We start from the raw sequence: 23,317 nt of genomic DNA, 5'->3' as shown, positions 1-23,317 counted from the left end.
GATAACATCTCTGTTCCTTCTCATTTTGAAGTGCTTTCTCCTTTCCCTGTTGAAATCCTCTCTTTTATAGCCTGACTCAGATGTTTCCTTCCTTCATGAAGTCCTTCCTAGCTGATCCATGATACTTGAAGTTATTTCCCTATGATGAGTTCTTATAGCACCATGTTCACATCTCTTATAAGGTTACCATATTCTATTTTTGCATACATATTTTATATCCCTTAGAAGATGGCAAAATTTTATTGAAATTGTTGTTAGGGCAGCAAGGTTGGCACAGTGGATAAAGTGTTGGGCCTGGAGTCAGGAAAATTCATTTTTCTCAGTTCACATCTGGCCTCAGACACTAGCTGTATGCCTCTGGGCAAGTCACTTAACTCTGTTTGCCTCAGTTTCCTCATCTGTAAAATAAGCTGGAGAAGTAAATGGCAAAGCACCCCTGTATCTTTGCCCAGAAGACCCCTAATAGCTCATGGAGGAGTTGGACTGACTATAAACAACTGATCAACAATGAGCAGTACATGGCAAAGTCCTTTATGGCAGGGATAATGCTGTATTTGTCATTGTCGCTCTCTTCCCATCGTGTATTCAATCAATGATTGTCAGATCCATTTTGAAGTATTTGACAACTATATCTAAGCTGACCATGTGTCATTAATTGAAAAAGCTAGGATATTTACGTGTAAGAATTTACTTTAAATAAATTAAATTAAAGGTCAAAATGTGTTACAAAATCAATAACTAAGATGCTACTATTTCTGCATCAAGGATGAAAGTTGATGGTGATGTTTTGTTAGTATCATTTTAATGAAATTTGCAAATAATTCAGTTCAACAAGTCCTTCTTTTCCAGTAGTAGTAGTCATCACTCACAGTAATGAAAAAAATCACACATAGGAAGAAACTGAGAGGAGAAACACCTTTCTTCTTTGTCAGAGAGAAGAAAACTTACTCAACAATAATATTCATGCAATTTCAGTATCTTATCAAGTTCCCAAGAAAGAAAACCTTGAAGAAAATATTCTTTTCTTTTGTTGCCCATGAAATATGAAAGCAATGAGAAATACTTCTTGCCAAGTTAATTTTTTTAAATGTACAATGAAATTAGGTGGAAAATATTGCTAAAACAAACTGTTTTGTTAATTTCTTCAAAACTTCTTTTTAAGGATGCCAGACAGTTTTATGAGGAATATAAAGAAACAAAACTGAAGGAAAAAGAAGATGCCTTGGCTAGAGCTGAGCTTGAAACATTTCAAAGTGAGTTTTAACCATTTTCTTATTGTGTGAATCATGTAAGATTCCTCAAAAAAATCCTCTTAAACAGTAAAAGGGTAATTTTGTTGGCTTTTTATTATTGCATAAATGCAAAGAAACAAAATATTAATATTTCCTTACTGACCCTCATTAAGGTCTCTTTTCTTTTTTTTTTATTAAATTTTATTGCATTTTCTGTTTTGAATTCTCTCCTTATCTCTTACTCTCCCCCATTCACTGAGAAAGCAAGAAAAACAAAAACCTATTACATATATGTACAGTTACACAAAACAAATTCTTACATTAGCCATTTCCCAAAAAAGAGAAGAAAATACATTTCAATCTGCACTCTAATTCCATCAACTTTCTGTCTGGATGTGGATAGCTTGTTTCACTGAAGTTCGCTGAAGTTATGGCTTGTCTTTGTGTTGATTAGATCTACAGTATTGTTATTGTACAAATTGTTCTCCTGGTTTTGCTCACCTCACTCTGCGTCAGTTCATACAAGTTTCCTAGGTGTATTTTTAAAATTATTTCTTTCACGGTTTCTCATAGCACAATTGTATTCCATCATGTTCATATATCATAACTTGTTCAGCTGCTCACCAATTGATGGGCATCCTTTCAGTTTCTAATTCATTGCTACCATAACAGGAGCTAGTATAAATATTTTTGTGCATATGGGTCCTTTTCCTCTTCCTTTGATCTTTTTGGGTTATAGATCAAAAAGGAAAGGAGTATTACTGGATCATTGAGTATACACAATTTAATAACTTTTGGGGCATAGTTCCAAATTGCTCTCTAGAATAGTTGGACTAGTTCACAGATCTATCAACAGGTCATTAGTGAGTACCTGTTTTCCCACAGCCCCTCTAGCATTTGTCATTTTCCATTATTTTTTTTATCTTAGCAGATTTGGAGGATGTGAGGTGGTATCTCAGAATTGTTTTCATTTACATTTCTCAAATATTAGTGATTTAGCTAATTTTTATATAGGCATTAATAGCTTGGATTTCTTTATTTGTCACTTTTCCTCAAGTTTGTAAAAACTGAAAACGTCATTAGGGTTGTGGTTACATAATCTCTTGAATCCCGGTGGCTAGTCCAAAGCTCATGTGTCTTCAAATGCTCTTGATCAGTCTCATAACAGTTCACAAAATCTCAGAAACTGGAGAGGCCACGGAGGCCAACTTGTGCCTCTATGCTATCCCAAGCTTCTTCATCAGAATTTTGATTGAAGAACTCACATGAGGGAAATCCATTACCTCCCAAGGCAGCTCATTTTTTTATTGTTAGCATATTTTTCCTCTAAATTTTCCCCTTTGCAACTTCCATTCATTATTCCCACTCATGCTCTCTGGGGCTCAGCAGAACAAACCTACCCTCTTTTCCAAAAGGCAGTTCTGCTGAAGCACGCAAGGAAAAACTACATCTGCCCCATGATGTCTTTCTATCTACAGACCAAACATCCTCATTTCTTTGAAGTGAGCCTCATGGAGCACACACCTGAGGCCTTTTACCATCCTTGTTGCATTCCTCTAGAGGCTCTTGCATAGCTGTGATCTGACTAGAACAGTACACCTGGAGTATCCCATCCCACAATCTACTCCTAAGACACTGTTCCTTTTTCAACACAACCTAAACTCACGTTAGCATTTTTGGCTGTGACTTCATACTGTTGACTCACTGATATTACAGGCCACTGAACCACCCAGATGTTTTTCAGAGATCCTTTTAGACCTGTCTTCCCTACCCCATATCTACAAGGCTAATTTGTTTGAACCCAAGTATAAAACTAATTTCTTTTACATTCATTTGCAAGTTGGCCCAACATTCTAATCTTCTCTGTCACCATGCCGTTGCTCACACCTATGCCTGAAATATGTGCCCTACCATCACCTTACCCATCTTTTAAAGCCTAAATAAACACTAAGGTTCTCTGATCTCCCTTGAAAATAACAACATTTCCCCTCGTTCTTTACATAGCACCTTGTTTTACAACTCTCTGATGCAATTATCATGTATTAATTGCCACAGTTACCTGTGTCTGTTATCTCACTAGGAGACTGGACGTTCAATGAGGGCAGGAATTTTTTTACCTAAATTTTGTATCTCCCCAGATTCCTAGCACAGTGGCCATTATATGCAACAGGAACTTAAAAAGCAGTTTTCTAATTTAATTTCTGAGTTCTCATCTTCATGTGTCTAGTTGCATCTTATGTTGAAATGCTGTATTCATCATAGAGGCTCTATTAATCAGCCAGCTGCTAGTGGCCCCTTTCTCTCAATAATCTCATAATCACAGCACCTTATGACAGAAGCACCAGGAACACTAATGATATGATTTCATTGTTGTGGGGAATTCCTGGGTGAAGAAACTTCCCCTTCTCTGAAACCTAGAGTCTTAGACAATTAATTGCCTAGAAAAGAAGTTTCAGATACATAGCCAATGCTGCCTCCAACATTCCCAAAATCTAATTGGGAAATATTTAACAGATTAATAAACATACAGTAGAAGAAAGGTAATGTTCACATGTGGTTTTCTGTGCAGCCTGAAGGGACGCTCATGTACAGTTTAGTGGCCTTTGTTTCTATTTGAGTTCAATATCACTGGCCTAGAGCACTGAGAGTTTAAGTGACTTGCCCAAGATCATACAGCCTGCATCTATCAGTGATGGGGCTTGAATCCACGTCTTCTTCGTCTAAAGATGGTTCTGTGTCTATTCTGACGTACTGCCTGTGTATACAAAAAATGTGTGTCCACACATACCTGTAATTAATGCAAAATAGTTAAATATAAGGTATTTAGGGGTGGAGAGCACTAGCAATGGTGTGAAAGGGAGTGAGGATCAGGAATGACTTCTTGTAGAAGGTTTTGCTCGAACTGAGACTTGAAGGAAGGGATTCTCTCAGGAGATAAGAAGAGAGTGCATTCTAGGTCCAGGGAGCCAACACTATAAGTACACAAAGCTGGGAAATGGCGTGCTGTGTCTAAGGGAGAGAGAGAAGGTTAATTTGGCTGAGCCACTGAGTATGGTAAGGGAAACAACGTGTGATGAGGCTGGAAGATAGGAACAGGGCCAGTCGTAGATGCTTCCAAACCCTCGCCTGGGATTTTGTGTCTGATTCTTGAGGCCACAGGGAGCCAGCCTCCAGATGCAACCACAGCCATTTTTAGTGTAGATCTTCAGGACATGTGTTTATTGGATAAATAATTACACAAACACGAACTCTTAGAGTCGGCTCCTTGTCCTCTGATGAGCCATAAAACAGGTTTCTCTTGTTGTCCAGCTTGTTCTTAGGGGAAAATTTTCATCTACTGCCCTTCTCAGGAAGCCAAGGTTATCTTCGGTTTCTTGTTTTCACGCTCATAGTTGGTCATCCCTGCTCTTGTATGACTACAATCATTTAACAGACAGAAGGACAGGCAGACCTCACGCGCTTATGAATATATCATGAAAGATTCTTTAGCACTTACTATAGAAGCACCAAGAACAGACTGGAAAGGAATTACCTTTGTGTGGAGGCCTCCCATTCAGCAGATAGGAAATTATTAAAACCAGCTTCCTTCCTTGGTTATCAGGTGCTAATTGCTTTGGCATTCTTCCTGACATTCTGAGATCAAATCTGTGAGTAGAAGGGATACGCAGAGCAGCTAATATTTTCTCTATCCCCAGGAATATTACTTTAAATGTATTTGTGTCTTACTTACTTGACACTGTGGGAAAAAATTTTTAATTACAAAAAAGAGTTAAAAATTAAAACTTGCCCTCAAGAGATAGATAGTCTAGTTCAGGGACACAAAATACATACCAATGATGTAACTTATAAAACAAAATGTCATTAAACAGAAATAAGATACTAAAGATTAAAATAAGATACTAAATAACAGAATATTCTGCTTAAGAAATAGTACTAAAGCCACACCTGCTATATAGCTCTGAGAAAGAGTGTTCTTGCTACCAAAGTCCTTGGCACTGTCAAATGGTTCAACTTCAGAAATGTTTGCGGGTCTTATCAATGGAGCTGACATTAAAAAAGATGAATTACCATCTGCTTTGCTGCTATACCCTAAGGACCACTGGGCCTTACCATCTGACTTGAAGCTGAAATCTTCTATGTGTGTGTTGTCACTCTGTTAGAATATGAATTCCAGGGGAGCAGAGACTGTCTTAGCACTTAGTACAATGTTTTTGCCCAAAATATTTAATAAATACTTTTTCTTTCATTTGAGATTGAATATAGAATTTCCAAGGGCTGGGCAGGGCTTAAGAAGTAGGTACAAGAAAGGTAATACTTTTAATGATTCCAAATTAGACAATGGAGTTGATGGTGGAGACAATGACCTCGAAGTCAGAGGACCTGGTTTCTTAGCTAACTACATGAAAGCCTTAATAATTTTAATTATTCTGAATGAATCTACCACTATTTAAAATATAGCTTAGCATTTTCCCAAACAACTACATTACATAGAAATACTTTAAACTTTATCCAAGGTGATAAGTGAGTACGTTGTAATAAAAGAGCCCTAGGCAGGAGGTCTGGGTGCCTGGATTTTATCTCCCCTCTCAAGGCCTTTCTTGGCCGAGGCTATTCTTATGTACTTTCCACTCTCATAGAATGTACTTCCTCCTCACTGATACCTCAGAATTCCTGACTTCCTTCAAAACTCAGCTTCTGTACCATCTCCTACATGAGTCTTTTCCTTGTCACCCAGCTGCTAGTGGCCCCTTTTCTCTCAAAAAATGCCTTTTTTTCTTTTGTATATTATTTGTGCATATTTATATATGTCCACAGGTTTTCCCTTGGTAGAATATAAGTTCCTAAGGGCAAGGACAATTTTATTTTATCTTTGTTCCCAAACAGCCAGCACAGAACTTGGCCATAGACACAGCACTTAAGTTAAGAATGAATATACCTCACACTAGCTGTGTGACCAATAAGTTCATCTCTCTGGGCCAGGCCTTTCTCATATGTAAAATAAGTATGTGGCATTACACTAGAATCAGTGCTCCTCTTGAGTTTCATCATTCTACGTCTGTGAATGAATAAGAATGCTTGTGGTTCTTTAATACTGCCTTTTTACACACTTCATGTTAAGATTCATGGAAGAAGTCTAGCATTTCTGAGAATTTGTAGGAGGACAGGATGAGAAGGTTTAGAAGATTGTGAATGGATTTACTCACTTCTAGGTCTCAGATCTACTGATGTTTTCCTTTTTTAAAGAAAAGGGGAGAAAATAACGAATTTTCTCTAAGCTGAGCAAGAGAGGCAAAATCTAAATTCCATTTAAAAGCTAGTTTTCTTTTTTATAATCTCTTCCCTGATCAGCAAAATTTATCATTTTTATTCCTTTTCTTTTGAAAATTTGTTTGGGAGTCTTTTGCTATGCCAGTACTCACTTCCTCCAGTTATAAGATATAGCAGATAATTCTGTTAGTGTTTCTATATAGAAATCCTCATAATATCTTAAATACTCATAATACCTTATAACATCTGTGAATAGGAATTAAAAACATTTGCAACAGTATAAAAAGTAACTATCTCCTTACTTTCCAAACTTTCCAAAATTTGTGGTTACTTAAAAAAACTGTTCAAAGGATTTCCCCCCACTTAAAAATTCTATTTTGTTTAAATCTTTTCCTTTGCTAAAAACATTCATAATATTTAGATCTATGCCAGTTGCTCCAATGCAAATTATTATTTTACCTCTTCTGGATATGTTATTATGCCCCAAGATTGGGGAACCCACTTAAAAATTACGTTAATTTTCTAAAACTTACAACCAGCTCAGTTTAAAGATTACTAACCAGTAATTCTGGCATTAGAATCTAAAGTGAATTGAGTATTCAGAGATAATCTCTGGGAAAGAAAAAAAACAACCTGGTGCTTGGCTTTGGGTACCTATTAGGACTTTAGAAAACCTACTTGGGCTTTTTCATCTCCAATTTCTGAGATCCATTGTATATTTAGAGAAGGTGATAGGATTCAGTGTTAAGGATATTAAAGAACAGACACATTCACTGTAAATAGTGTCAAAAACTGTCATGTGTTTGGGCTTTTTAAAAATTTAGTCTCCAATGGTTACATGCAAAGAATCTTTTAATTAATTTTGTTAACTTCATTATGGTGTTCTGCATTGTATACTTTAGAATTAATATATAAAGGCTGAAAATCCCCCAGTGTGCATTTCATTTGCCCCCATCCTTCTTAATTTTAAAGACCATCATTGGAATACTGAGTTCATAATAACATTTCCATCTACTTAATTGAGTAAATGCATCTCATGCAGATTAGCCGTAGCTGTTTTCTGCTGCCTGTTTTTCATGACCTAATTGCTAATCTGCCCTCATGTCTGTCTGCTTTACTGCTGAGATTGTGTAATATTCTCTAAGGGTTGAACTAGAACTGTGTAGGGGGAATTCCATATAATTTGCAAATTGGAGAAAATGCAGCATGAAGGTCTTATTAAAATTATGGGGATTTTTTGCTAGAGAGGACAAAAGGTGTGAAAAAGGTAATTTCTTGAAAAGTAAATATATTCTTTGGAGAAATCTTTATACTAAAATTCTGCTGATGTCTGTTCAGAAAATTTTTTGGCATTCCTTCTGTCTTTGTCTATGGTTTAAATTTAAATTATGAACACTTATTAAGATGTAACTTTTACGTTAGCCTAAGTGTTAGTAAAAAGTACGATCTTTTGAGTTTCCTAATTTATATTCCTTCCATCATAGAGAGGAAAATAGGCAAATATTTGTATGATAGGCACTAGTTGGCTCTGTAATTTTTGTTAATCCTCATTACTGTTGTCTAGGCTGTCTGCCTGGCCTAACAAAGTCTTGACATGTGGTAAAAACACAGGCCAAACATCCAGTTTCCGTTTTGTAGGTAATTTATGTTCTCAGAAATAGGTCATTTTTCTGTCCTTTTCCCCACTAAATTTTGCCTACAGTAATAGCTAAACATGCCTCTCCAGGGACAATTCTAACTTGGGTTTCAATGTGCTTTACTTGTAGTAAAGACCATATTCAAGGGTTAGGAACTTTTCTCAGTCTGGGGTCCTCCACTTTTGTGCAGATAATAGTCAGAGTCATTAATGCTAGTGTACAAGGTAAAATAAAACAAAAGACAAGATATGCTTTAACTTTATTGAATTATACTTATAATAGAAGTTGTAGGTGGAAAATAGCGACAGAATTGCATCTCATGATTGTTCATTTTTATTAATAATGCATAATAATGTTCTAGGCTCTTTGGTATTACCAAATTATGTAATTTCAAAAGACTGCTGTTAGGGGGCATCATTGCAGACAGGAATTTATTGCTCAGCATGCCCAATCATGTTATCTTGAGGGAAGATTCTAGAATCGTTGGTATGTTTCTCTTGAGTTTATTTGTTTGTGGCCACGACACTAACCTTTTGTCCTAATGATGAGTGATCTTTTTAAATCACCAGGCTTTATACTATGTTGTATTCTAGTAGTAGGAAAAAACTCTAAATCATAAGGCACCTGTGCCTGCATGGGTGAAATGCAGTGATTATGGAAAAGCAGCTTCTATTTAAGAGAAACAGCCTTTGATTAACTCTGAGCGCTTGATACAAGTCCGGATGCTGAGTCGCCTCTAGATGCCCCTCGGGAGGGACATCCTCACTGGCTGTTCTCCAGGCCTGTTCTCCTGAACTCTTTCCCTCCTCTAAGTAGTGATTGATTGATACACCAGAGGTATCAGACACACAGCTCACAAGTCTTGAGTGCAGCTAGAACCAGGTTGAAAGGTAATTGGGAAATATTTTACAAAATAAACAGAAGTACAGTGAAACAACAGATAATATTCACATGTGGTTTTCTGAGTCAGTATTTGACCCACAGGGATCCTTATATGCGGTTTAGTGGTCCCCGTTTCTGAGTTTGACACCAAGCCCTTACACCACTTCTTACACACAAGTCATCATTGACAACATGTAACCGACTGCTTGTGCCTGCCGTGTGGGTCTTCATTTGCCCTTTAGGTCATGTACCATTTGGATTCACCAGAGACTATAATATTCTAAGACTTATAATCATACATATCTAGGAGAACATCCTTGTAAAAATATCAGTTTTTATAGTTGGAGGAGTAACTTAAGATTGTTGAAAGTAATGCACAATCTCTTAAATGGAATCAGATTTGTTATCTTCCTCCTTTAGATACAGTCACAGTTCTTAGCCCATCAGCTATGGGCTTTTCTCGGATAATGGACATCCACCATGCAACTCAAATGCATGGATTATCTAGTAGCATCTCACTGTATGGACAGTAGGCATTTACCTTTTCCTTTTAGCAGAGCAAAGTTGAGAAGTAATATTAAACTAGAAGACAGAATGAGATAAAGAAAAAGATATGGCAACTTGAATTTGACCTAAATAGTTCAGCTCTTACTTAGCCTAATGATTAGCACATAGTAGCACTTAATAAAAGTTCGGTGAATGACTATTGACATATGAAAAGAGAGAAGTGGATGGAGGCAGGCATATAAACACTAATCATAATAATTTCTTGAAGATTAACTGATATAAATCAGTAACCATAATAGGGAGTCCAAAATGGCTCAGAAATTGCCTCAGCCATTAAACACTTGATCTCCTTTCTAAGCAGAGAAAGATAGCGACCAGTGACGATTGAAGTTTAGAACATAATGCATTAGTAAAATATTCTAGAGGAGCAGATCATGAACAGCATCACTTCATAAAACAACAATCAATAAGCATTTATTAAGTACATGTGTGCCAGGCTCAATATTTGGCACTGGGGATGCAAAGACAAATTGAAAATGTGTTCCCTCAAGGAAAAATGAGTTGTAAAAAGTTTGGTCAGAGACCCAGCTGAGCAAAGTTATCCCAAATGCATTTATGAATTAAGCTGCAGTTATGATGATAGAAAAAAATTTAAAAGTTGTGTAAAAATTGTTTTAAAACATTTTTTTCACCATCAAGGATAGTAAAAGAAGCACATTGGTCTAATGTCATGGGCCTAGATGTGCCACATGAGGAAGTGGAAACAGTAGTGAAGAAAACAGAAACGGGAAAAGCAGCCATGCAGAGTAGGTTAATCTAGCAGTAACATAGATATTAGGAGATCCTTCTCAGTCTCCTTTCCTGATTCCATGCTGGGCCCTCTTCTCTTTCCCCTCTATTCACTCTCTCCTCTTCTCTTCTTTATTCTCCTTATCAGCTTTCATGAGTGTAGCTATCTTCTGATCCAGAGAACTGTGAGATCTCTACACCCAGCACTAGCCTCACCCCTGAGCTTCAGTCCCATCATTTGGGCATTTCACACCGGAAGTCCTAGGGACACCTTGAATATATATATCTAAAACTCAGCTGATTATCTTTTCCCCTACGTTCTTCCCTCTCCCAAGGTTCTCTGTTTCTGTTGAAGGCACTATCATCTGTACAGTATCTCAGGTTTGTAAGCCTTAGTCTTCATTCTCCCACGTATCCAATTAACTGCCAGATCTTGCCCATATCTGCCTTCACAATCCATCACATATAATATATAAAACCCTTTCTCTCCACTCACAGTTTGCCACCTTATCTTAGACCCTACTTGGGTTATTGCAATGGCCTCCTAATTGGTTTCCTTGCTTCAAAACTTAACACTGCCTTCCATCCTAAATACTGCTGACAAAGTAATTTTTCTTAAATGCAAACCTATTTACCTTCTCTATTTAACCAACTTTAGTGACTTCCTATTGCTTCTAATATAAAGACCTACACTTTTATTTTTGGTTTTATTTTGCGTTGCTCCTTTTGAGTAATAGTGCCTTCATTTTTAATACAGTAATATAGAGCTGTCATAATTGTAGCCCTCCTCAGTTACTTAAATGTTGTTTTATGTCTTTCCTATGTTTTACTAGCTTCATTTTCAGATATTTAATTTGTCTCTTGTTTGTTATGTTTGTTCAGATATAATCTTTCTTCCTAACTCTTCCTCCTGTATTTTGTTAGTAATATTCTAAAAGGTTGGTGATTTTTTAAAATTTATTTTATCTCACTAATTTAATAATGCTATTAATTTTAGTTAATTTATTTAGATCTTTCATATCTGCAGGCAATAACATAATTGTGCCTCCTCTTTGGCTAATCTTTCTAGCATTACCTCAAATCATAGTGGAAACACTGGATATCTTTATTTTATCCCTGATCTTGCTGAGATAAATTTTAGTATTTCTCGATTGCTAATAATACCATGCCTTGTGTTTTTTACTCATTTAATAGACTTTGTCTTCAGATCCTTTTGGTCATATTAATGAAAGCTCCTTTTACTTCATTGCTTTTTAGCATTTTTGTCCTAAAATATAATTTTTTTCAAAAAAATTTTCCACATTTATTGATATAGTCATGAAATTTGAGTGATTTTTAATTATGATTCTTTATATCTGTTGCGCTCATTCTTATATTCCTGATAGAAATCTAACCTGATCAGAGTAAAAATAATGTTTAATTCATTACTATATCTCTTAGCTAGTGTTGCAGTTAATAGTTTTCTATCAATATTCATTAATGATAGTCTTGTATAGATGTCTGTTTCTGATTTATTTCTCCTTAGTTGGGGCATCAAATTTATATTAGTGTCTGAGAAAGAATCTGGCAAGGTGCCATCATGCTTTATATAGCATAAGAAGCTGGGGTTTTTTTAATGTCTCATAGAATTCACCTATAAATATATCAGTTAGGCTTTTTTTTTTCCTTTTGGGACTTCCATTAATGTCTTGCTCCTTTTCCTGTTTGGAAATAAAGTCTGTATTTTCTCTCTTGTTTATATGAGTTTTTCATAATTTTATAAATATCTTTCATTTAAGTTTTATGTTTTGTTGATTTTAAATGGTTTTGTCTTTTCTGAAAATTTTCTTTGTTTATACTTCATTGTGATTTTCTCATTTCATTTGGCAATTTGTTTTTCTTTTTTTTCTCACATAAAAATAGTTGCTAGTTAACAATTTATAATATTGCTCTTTTTTAAAAAATCTGGTTTTATTTGGCATCACATTTTTGTTAAAAATTTGGCCCTAGAGAATATATGAGAAAATTTTCCTTGCTTTTTTCATTAGAAATGGGAGGGTACTATGGTTGTTGTACATAGAGAACAGGGTCATCTTCATGTTGATTGGTTTGGCTAAACTTTTATGATTCTTTGGTGTAAGGGAAGTTAAAGTGAAGAAAAGGTTTAGGAGTGAATAGATTCAGAAATGAATGTGATGTAAAAGCAAAGGAAATCAATAAAAGAAAAACTTTTAAGTGTTTTTTTTAATCAATTTTGGTTTTCTCTTCAGTTTTTAAAATTTCTATTTTATGGCTAAGAATTTTTAATTTGTTTTTTTTTTCAAATGCAGATTCATACATCTTCTTTGTCTCATTAAGTGTGTTCAGAGATATATTCTTCTCTGAGGGAATAGCTGGATTGAAAAAAGCAGAAATGACAAGACAGTAGTGAAAATATATTCAATCAAAAGAGACACAGAAACTACCTTATATTTAAAGGCACCATAAAAACTGAAAAAAATGTGTATATGTGTGCACACACACACAGTAAATTACATTGTATCTGCATGTGTGTATGCGTACACATATATGCACAAGAGGAAAAGCCAAATGAATTACAAGACAATAATTGTTTATTATTTCAGCATGTTTCTTTGAGACTTAAGGTAACTATAACAAACAAGAAATTGAGAATTAGAAAAGAACGTTTGAAAAACTAGCCAAGATAGACTTTTGGTAAGCAATTAATGGAAATCTAAGGAGGATACCTATTTCTTAGCACCGTTTAGCATCTTTGTATAAATATCTTAGTTGTAAGATTCTATCTTTTGCCTTTAGGAATATTGTATTCCAAGCTCATCTCTTATTCGTAGTAGAAGCTGCCAAGTCTTGTATAATTTTAACTGTGATTTCTTGGTACTTGAATTCTTTCTTTCTGGAGACTTGCAATGTTTTTTTTTATTTGATGTAGAAGTATTGGATTTTTATTTTTATATTGCTGGAAATTTTCCTTTACGGGTGTCTTTTAGGAGGTGATTGGTCAATTCTTGTATCTTTTCCTTGCCAACTGATTCTAATATATCTAGACAGTTTTGATCTATAATTTCTTGAAATATAGTGTCCAGGTTTTTGTTTTTAAGCATTGTTTTCAGAGAATCCAACGATTTTTAAGTTATCTTTGACCTATTTTCCAGGTGACTTGTTTTTCATAATAGAGATCTTTTATTTTCTTTTTTTTCAGTCTTTTTATTTTATTCTAATATTTCTATTATGTTATGGAATCATTCATTTTTACTTGATAGCTTTTTTTTAGAAAGAGAAAGAATTCACTATTTGGTAAAGAATGCCACTTTCTGTTCTGAGCTACTTATTCTCCCTCCAATTCTTTCCAGAGCCTTTATTTCATGTTTTTATCTCTTGCTTTATTTATTCCAGTCATTCAGGTAGCCCTTGTGTAAAATCCATTTTTTTCTCTAAGTTTTTCTTGAAGTTGTGAAGTTACTCCTTCTACATTCAATTTTTAGGTAACTCTGGTTTACCTCCTTAGGCATGGATATTCTAAGACCAGTGGTAGATTTTGGGATGCCCAAAGCTTTGAGGTTCAGGACAAATGTGAAGGACTGTCTATAGCACTGCAGGATAGAGGGAAAGCGATTTTTGGAGTATCTTTACCTGGACTGTCACACTCTCTGGGCTTTGCTATGTCCAAACTGGTCCTATTTATTTCTGTCATCCTGCTGTCACCTAATGACTCTGTAGTTTCTCCTATTAACTATCTGCCCTTTCTGCCTGTGGATGCAGAGCCTTGCAGATATCTCTGTTTAGTCTTTGGTTGTATAAGGAAACTTCCTTCTTGATTGTCTATGTTGGTGCTAACTTTTCCAGTAGGTCTGTTTCTACTGTCAGTGGATTGACTTCTAGCAAACATTTTTGTGCAATTCTAGGGTGGATGAAGCTACTTAATATATTTTTCCATTAGATTGTAGAAGCTGGGCTGCCTGTCTCTGTTCAAGGGACTATATTGTTCTAAAGCCCTGCCACTATTATAATTTTTAAATGAGTCCTTTAGTACATTGAGATCCTTGATTGTTCCTTGTTAAAAAGGGAATATTACCACCTGTCCTGTATATCTTAAAAGAATATTGAAAGATTATGAAAAGAAAGTATTTTGAAAATTCAAAATACTTTACAAATTGTCTTGGTTCTGTTATAATAACCATCTGATCTTTTCCTCTATGAATTTATTTATACAAAGCAATAATTGATGAGTAATTAAATTAAGTTATGAATATATTAAAACAGTTTTTTTTGAAGTAGACTACCTATATATGCTTCCTAAATACAACCTAAGAATAGAATGTTAGAGATCATTCTTATTCTTGGAAAACTTTAATATTTTTTTCTTTTTTTTGTAGAGGAAAAGAAATCTAAAGTTAAAAAAACAAAGCCAGAATTTCCCATGTACACATCTGTGGAACCCGTTGCATATAAGCCTTCTTACGATCATGGAACTTCTATAGAAGAAATTGAAGAACAGATGGATGATTGGTTAGAGGATCGGAACAGAATACAGAAGAAGAAGGTAAATGAACATTTCAGACAATAATGTAAATTGCTAGAGAATTGTCAACTAGTAGGCTTAATGACAGTGGGCCATCTTTGAAAATCATCACAATCGGTTTAAATTGTTGAAAATATATATATTTTTGCAGGCACTTAATTTTCATCACCATCAGATAGATTATTTGGATGAGACAGGTAAAAAAGAAGAAAAGACTAAGGAAATTTTCATGATGAGGTTGAAAAATAAATTTAGACCTTTAAGAAACATCAAAAAGATATTTAAAGCAAAAATTAATTAAATTGTGTACATTATGTGTGTGTGTATTTGATGCTTACCATTTTTTACCTTGAGAATGTTACATTGTGAGGATAGTATTAGCAGCTATTAAACTGCCTAGAGAAATGGTGGTATTTGTTTTTAAATATTTTATTATAAATTTAATAGCAACAAATGACAATGATGAAATAAAGAAAATAAGAAACAAAATCTCAAATGAAACATCAAACTTCAAACTATGGATGTTACAAAAAATTAACAAAGTAACATTAACAATTTTGTTGGCTCATTATCCCCTGATGGTTTTTTGGTTCATGTTTTTATAAAGTTTTATTTCTGTTGTTTTTTGTTTTTATCTTAATTTCACCTTATTTTACTCTGTTTCCCCTTCTACAAGTCATTCCAATATTTCTTTGTATTTTTTCCTATTTATTATTTTGTGGAGTGATAATATTCTGTAGTTTTTTTAGCCTTAGTTCAGTAGTTGAACATTTAAATTAAGAAACAATATGACATCATGGCTAGAGTACTCATGTTGAATCCAGAAGACCTAGGCTAAAGTTGGCCTTTTACACATTCTGGCTTATAAGCCTGAGCAAGACCCTTTGTCTCTCCATGTTCTAGGCAACTCTCTAAGACTCTAAGTTTCAGGGAAGGTGATGACCTGTATTGTTGGAGAGAATTTTCTCAATATCAGTAAACTCACAGGTCCAGTGTCCCTTCCAGTTATTTACTATTGTTACAAATAAAGTGACATTAAATATTTCTGTACAAATAGGTCTTTTCTTCCCTTTTAATAATATTCTCTACAAAATTACTACCTTATTGTGGCATAGAAGTAAACTGGTGTTTTGAAAGCCATGCCAGCAGATTACAAACTTTGGCTATGTCTGCCATATTGAACAAACTTCTGGTATGATACCGGTGATTGTCTGTGTTAGCTTTTTAGGGTCTAAGTTGCCTGTCTGTGGAACAGCACGTCACCAGAAGACTTTCCACTAAGGAATGTTGTCTTTGGCCATGACCACCCGTGAAAGAGATGCAAATACAAAAAAATCACCCTGTTTTGTGTGGTCCCCTTCCTCTGTGACAGCATTAGTTGTAGAGTGACCAAAAAGAGAGAGAAACACAGAGTGCTAAGAATAATAGTTTTTAGATTACTTCTAACCATGTACATGTGTTAATGTAACTACAGGTTCTGTTAATGTCTTTTTCCCATAATAAATAATATACCAGTAGCAAAAATAAAATAAACCAAAGATAAAAATCTCGAGCCAGAAAAAGGCTTCCATTGTGTTGGGTAGGTTCTCTTTGAGAGATCATGGGAAAATATGAATAAAAATCATGTCAAATGAAAAGACTCCGCTTACTTGCTGTATGACCGACCTTTTTAGTTCCTCACTTTCCTCACCTGTAAAATGGGAATGATTATAGCACCTACCTCACAGGGTTGTTGTGAATGTCAAATGGGTTAACATAAGTCATGTGCTTTGCTAACCTTAAAATCCTATATAAATGCTATTCTTCTTTTTATTATCAGCAAACACTACTTAAGTACCTGCTACTGCCAGTAAACAAAATCAAAAACAAATGAGACTACTAGTCAGACTGGACTCAAAACAACTAAACAGCAGCATGTGCTAGATGCTAGAAATTCAAAAACAAAACTGAAATTGTCCCTTCCTTCAAGAAACTTTTGTATCTCTAGGGAAACACTATATACAGGTAGAAGGATATTCAAAATTTATACAAATGAAATATGAGGTAATTTTAAGTAGGAAACACTGAGAGTTCGAGGGATCAGTGAATACTTCCTGTAGAATGTAACTCTTGAGCCAAGCTTTGAAGGAAATTAGAAATTTTAAGAGGAGGAGGTCCTCTTAGGAATAGCAAACGGCTTAGAGATGAGACATGCAGTGTGCTGTGAAAAGTAGCACAAAGGCCAGTTTGATAAAACAGTAAAATGTGTAAAAGGACAGCAGAAAAGGTTAGTCAAAGACGTGCTTTTTGTTATGCAGTCATTTCAGTCATATCTAACTCTTCATAACCCTATTTGGGGTTTTCTTGGCAAAGATACTGAAGTGGCTTGCCATTTCCTTCTCATGCAACTCATTTTACAGATGAGGAAACTGAGGCAAGCAGTTGTGACTTGTCTAGTGTCACGCAGCTAGTAAGTGTCTGAGGCTGAATTTGAACTCACGTCTTCCTGACTCCTGACCTGATTCTCTATCCACCACACTTCTTAGTTGCCCTAGGAGCCAAGCTTTGAAAGACTAAATGCCAAACAGAGAAGTTTATACTTTATTCCCCAAGGTTATAGGAATATATTGGAGTTTATTGAGCAGAGGTGTGACATGGTCACACTTGTACTTTGGCAGTTTTCTAAGAAGTGTTCTTTGGGAAAAGTTCCCATCCTTAGGACATGGTCCTAGCAGTAAGATTATTGGGTCAAATGGGCAAAGGGAATGAGCAAGTTCATAATTCTCTTTTTATGTTGTCAGATTTTTCTCTGAAAACATTGTACTAGTTCAGAGCTTCTCCAGAAGAAAATGTTGACAATTGAAAGGTAAACTCATGGGTGAAATCCAAACCAGTTATTGAATTAGTATGTTTATTTTCATTTATTTTTATTTCTAAGGAAACCAATCATCCTTTGTAGCCCAGAGGATACATAAAAAATATGGAGTTTTAAAGATTCATTTCAAAGGTTGATGATTTTTTCAACTGGATTAATAGGCTGATGATGTAAGAAATTCTTAAGAGTTTTCACTCCTTCCATCATTTTAGTCCTTTCTTTCTAAAGTAGCTTTCATACCTATTGATTTTTTTAGTGGGTTAAAACCCTGTATCAGGTTGTGTTTAAGTCTACATATTCTGGTAAAGACCAAAGCTACTCTGTTTCCATTATATATTCCCCCAGGTCTTGGAGCATTTTATCACTGGAAAAACAAAGCTAGAAGTCATTCTGCTTCTTTTGTGCTTGTCTCAGTCTTGCTTCTGTTCTTGGGGCCAAGAATCGATGCTTGGGGCATCAACAAAGTGAGACTGAATTTAGCCCTAGGACCTTAGAAGCCAGAAAATCCTAGGCCTAGGAGTGATAAGGAAAATAATGTAGGGATCCCTTTCTCCTGCAGATCGTAAACCTCCATAAGATTATACATAATATCATTTTAGAGCTAATAGGTAGTTGATGTGATCCCATTCTCAGTCTTTGAACATTCCCTTCTCCCTCTATGCTTCTTCTCTTGGTGACTTCAATAGCTCCCATGGGTTTAATTATCATTTCTACAATGATAATTTCCAGATCTACATTTCTACTCACTTTCCTCACATATCTATTCATTTACCAAATTTTGCCATTTCCACATCTCTCACATCTTTCCCCTTCGCTGTGTTTCTCCATCCACCCATCTAGTTCAGATCCTCCTCCTCATCAGCTTCCTAATTGGTCTTCTTACCTCTAATCTACCTTCTGCTAGCTGCCAGAATAGTTTTCCTAAACTTAGTCTAACCATGTTACTCCCCAACTCAGTTAAGTCCAGGGCTCACTATGGCCTTTAGGATGAAATATTAACTCTTCTGTAAGGCATTTAAAGCTCTTTTACAAGTGAGTCAAGCTTACCTTACAGGCTTGCCTCCTTACCTCCTCTATAAGGGTAAAGGGAATAGGTGGTCCTGCGACTATCACAGGGGGATCTCTCTCTTAGTCATTGCTGGCAACGTTCTTGCTAGGGTTTTTAGACTTAATACACTGATCCTTCACCTGGAAGATGGTCATATACCTGAGAGCCAATGTGGCTTCAGAAAGGGCCGAGGAACATTTGATATGGTGTTTCCTGCCTGACAACTCCAGGAGAAATGCCAGGAGCAGGACAGAGGTCTATACACAACGTTTGTAGATCTGATCAAGGCCTTTGACACTGTGAGTTTTGAGGACTTATGGAAAATTATGTCAAAATTTGGTTGCCTGGAGAAGTTCATCAACATTGTACATCAATTTCATGTGACATGTTTGCCCAGATTCTGGATAATGGACAATACTCTCATGCCTTCCCAGTCACTAATGGAGTGAAACAGGGCTGTGTGCTTGCTCGCATGCTTTTTAGCATGATGTTTTCAGCCATGTTGACAAATGCTTTCAATGAGGATGAACATGGCATAAAGGTTAACTGTGGAACTGATGGCAAGTACTTCAATTTGAAAAGGCTACAAGCCAAGACCAAAGTGGAGGGAGTGTTGGTGCATGATTTTCTATTTGCAGATGATTGTGCACTCAATGCAGCCTCTGAAGCTGAGATGCAACAACGTATGGATCAATTCTCTGCTGCCTGTGCTAATTTGGGCCTAATAATTAACATCAAGAAAACACAGGGGCTCCATCAGCCACCACCATACCATCCATACGTGGAACCATTGGTTACAACAAATGGAGAAGTTTTGAATGCTGTGGATAAGTTCACTTACTTTGGTAGTATACTTTCTAGGGATGTACACATTGGCAATGAGGTTGAAGCACGCATTGCCAGAGCTAGCTTAGTATTTGGGAGGCTCCATAGAAAAGTCTGGGAGAGAAGAGGTATTAGACTGACTACCAAACTGAAAGTCTACAGAACCATTGTGCTGACCTCATTGTTATATGCTTGTGAAACATGAACAGTCTACCTGCACCATGCCAGGAAACTGAATCGCTTCCATTTAAACTGTCTTAGAAAGATTCTGAGGATTACCTGGCAGGATAAGGTATCAGACTCTGAAGTCCCTGCTATTCAAACTATGCTTCAGAGAGAGCAACCCTGATGGGCTGGCCACGTTGTTTGAATGCAAAATGTATGCTTGCCAAAAAGACTATTTTATGGAGAACTCACAAGGGCAGTCAATCACATGGTGACCAGAAGAAGTGATGCAAGGACACTCTCAAGGTCTCTCTTAAGAACTTTGGATTTGACTGTGCAACATAGGAGATACTGGCACAGGACCATTCAGCATGGCATGCCCACATCAGAAAGGGTGCTGTATTCTATGAGCAAAGCAGAATTGAGATAGCACAGAGTAAACGCAGGATGTGCAAATTTTGGATATCCACCCCAAATATTCACATGGACTGTCTGTGCCCAATCTGTGGTAGAGCATCCCGAGCTCATATTGGTCTGATCAGCCACAGTCAGACACACTGAAATTTCACTTTATCAGGGTGATGTCATTTTGGTCCTCTTCGAAGACAAAGGACAACAACCAGCCAACTAATAGGCTTACCTCCTTACGCAGTGTAGCCCAACAGAACTTGCCTTGTTATTTACTGCTCCTCAAAACATCCCTCCAACTCCTCTCTCCATGTCCTTGCCCTCATTGTCCCCTATACCTGGAATTCATTTCTCCCTCACCTCCATTTGTCAAAATCCCTTAGTTTTTCTTAAGGATTATTACCATTTTTAGTTTCAAATTGTTTCCCTCTAGCTGATAAATTCTTTCCCTCAAAAATCACCTTATCTTTATTTTTTATATACCTGTATGTGACCCTGTTGACTCCCCCAGGTAAATGCTAAGCTTCTTGAGGACAGGAACTATTCACATACTTGTTGGTTGATTAACCAAGATAAGAAAGGTCAGAGATAATTCCTAGAGAAGATGTCATAGGCAGATGTTACTAGAAAGGACTAGCAAAAGCCATCTTATCCAAATTCCTGCCTTCAGGTGATTCAACATCTAAAACAAGCCTTACTCTGTGCCATAATCCTTATTGTGTAGCATTTTAGAGAAATAATAAGTGTAAGGATTTTGTGTATTTATAAGTAAAACTTTTTCAACTTAAGGCTTTCTTGCTTTCTCTTTAGAGGAATTCCCTTTTAAACTCCAGAGCCTTCTCCCTTCCCTTTTGTGCCCAGATTCTGCTCCCAGTTAGCCTCTCCCTTGTTTGGCCATGAATCTGCTTCCCTTTGGACTTCTCAGGTTTACTTTAAGTCATTTTCTTGATTATGCCTTCTAGGTGCTGCAGCACCTTCTAGGTGCTGACTAAATTCTCCTTTCTTCTGCCACAAAGTTATTTGAATGTCATAGATATACTTTCTATCCACCTATTTGTCCCCCCTCCCCTCCTCTACTGCTTCTTTAACTCCTTGCAGTTTGACTTCTACCCCACAATTCTACTGAAATGGTTTCCTCCAAAGTGATTAATTAATCATAATTTTTTTCACTGCCTATTATGTACTCAGCACTGGTAGGTACTTTAGGGGACATCAATACATTCCATGAAGCAGCTCCATATGTATCCCATGAGATGAAAATTGAGTATAGTCACAATTACCCCTTCAATCCTTTAAGTTGACCATAAAGGCAGTACTGTACAGTATCTTTAAACCTTTGTAGCTGGAAAGGGGATTTGGTTTAAAAAAAAAAAAAGACCATCCGTATCAGAGAACAGTTAAATCTGAGAGAATTGCTGTGGAAACAATTATCCATCACTTTTTCTTTTTCCATTCCATCAATGTAAGCTTTTGAATGAATGAGTAAAGCATTTATTAAGCACTTATTTTGTGCAAAACAGTGATAAGCACTGGGAATCAAATAGAAAGACTGTCTTACTCTCAGGGTGCTCCGGTTCTAATGGGGAAGCAATACATGTGGAAGGCTTCAGCTCTAAGTCAGATGAAGAGGTGCTGTGGTTGGTGGAAGCGGTAACAAAGTCGGGGGGCAGGGGGGGAAGGGGAAGGCATTTTCTTTGTCACTTTCACTGATGAAATCATAGCAGTTTCTGATGCCGAACCATTTGGTGGTGCCAAGGACTTTAGTGGCAAGAACTTTATTTTCTGAGTCATCTTAGAACAGGGCTTCTCAAACTTGTTCCACTGGCAACCCCATTTCACATTTTGGCTGCATTCATTGGCATTGCATGGCTTGAGGGCATGCACAGTGCAAAGTGGGCATGCTTTTTGTTCAGACCAAGACTTCAACCAACCAGGGCAAGCCCTGCCAGACACACCTCAAATTCAATACGTGTTTGATTTTTAATTGATTTTTGATCGCTGCATGTTCAGAAACCTTTTACTGTTGCCGGCTTCTTTGTGACCCCACACAGGGTCATGACCCACAGTTTAAGACATTCTGGCTTAGAACTCCTGTAGGAACAGATGCTGAGCTGCATCTCCAGGGGTTGCTTCCCAGGGTGATGGCTAAGGGCACTATTGATCAGGAGACAAGCAACCAAGATTTCTACTCAGAAGAAAACAAAAACAGGTAAAGACTGGCAAGAAAAGTGATAATTGGGGGGGGGGGGGTAATGGTCCTTGAAAGAGCTTCACACGGAAGTGTGATTATGTTTGCAGTTGATCATACTACTACATAACTGTTTCAACCCCTGCTTCACTATGAGGCATAAGGGACACAAGGAAGTCAAAAGAAACACAATAGGAACCTTCTGTTTGACTGCTAATGCCTGGAAAACCAACTATAGCCAACCCTTTAATTAGGTGTGCCAGCAGCCTACACGAGATTAATAAGCTAGAGAGCACCTTCTAGAATCAGATTTAGCAATAAGTGGTATTTACAGTATGAGAGCTGTGGGGAAGAACCCAAACAACTGAGGAAACAGTAACCAGATCCCCAATCTCAAGTTCACCCAGGGATCAGTGTGTACCCATTGACTAGCCACCAGTCTCCTGTGATTTTTAAATTTTTCTTCCTTCTCTCTTTGCCCCTCCCCTCTTTCTCTTGAATTTTCATAAATTACGAAGTGACTCTATTGTATGTCTTCGTTTCTTAATGTTCCCCTACCTGGGGAGATAGAAGGGATAGAAATGAAAAAATCAGAAGCTAAACTAAATGCTAAAATACACAATATTAATATATATGAAAGAGGAGGAGTTTAAGAAGAAAAGAGCAGTGTGGGCTGCAGTAATAAGAGGAGCATTATATTCTGATCTCTACCTATCTAGAGTATCATGTTCTTGCTGCTGCAGTTTAGGGGAAACCCGGAGGAAAGCAACCACAGTGGTAAAGAGGCTTGAATCCAAACGGCATGAAGGTCAATTAAAGGAGCTAGGGTTGTTGAGGCAGGAGAGAAGACAGGTAACATGACAGCTATGTCCAGCTATTAGAAGGGCTCTCACGTGGAAGAGCAAACTTGCTCTATTTAACCCTAGAAGCTATAACTTGGAACAAAGAAAAAACTAGAAAGGGCCAAATTTACGTTTAATCTAAGTGAAAGCTTT

General features: G+C 36.5%; 1 protein-coding gene across 1 annotated transcript in view; it reads left to right on the top strand.

Moving 5' to 3' along the window:
* The window catches only part of DNAJC1 (DnaJ heat shock protein family (Hsp40) member C1), a 258,434-nt gene that overhangs the window by 132,128 nt on the left and 102,989 nt on the right, over positions 1 to 23,317 (top strand). The window contains exons 7-8 of the mRNA XM_072651691.1: positions 1,163 to 1,253; positions 14,689 to 14,855. Coding sequence (XP_072507792.1) covers positions 1,163 to 1,253; positions 14,689 to 14,855 — 258 coding nt within the window. The remainder of the gene's footprint in view (positions 1 to 1,162; positions 1,254 to 14,688; positions 14,856 to 23,317) is intronic.

Source organism: Notamacropus eugenii, chromosome 3 (genome assembly GCF_028372415.1).
Source record: "Notamacropus eugenii isolate mMacEug1 chromosome 3, mMacEug1.pri_v2, whole genome shotgun sequence".
Taxonomy (NCBI): domain Eukaryota; kingdom Metazoa; phylum Chordata; class Mammalia; order Diprotodontia; family Macropodidae; genus Notamacropus; species Notamacropus eugenii.
The sequence above is the reverse complement of the archived record's forward strand: the minus strand, read 5'-3'. Positions and strand labels throughout refer to the sequence as shown.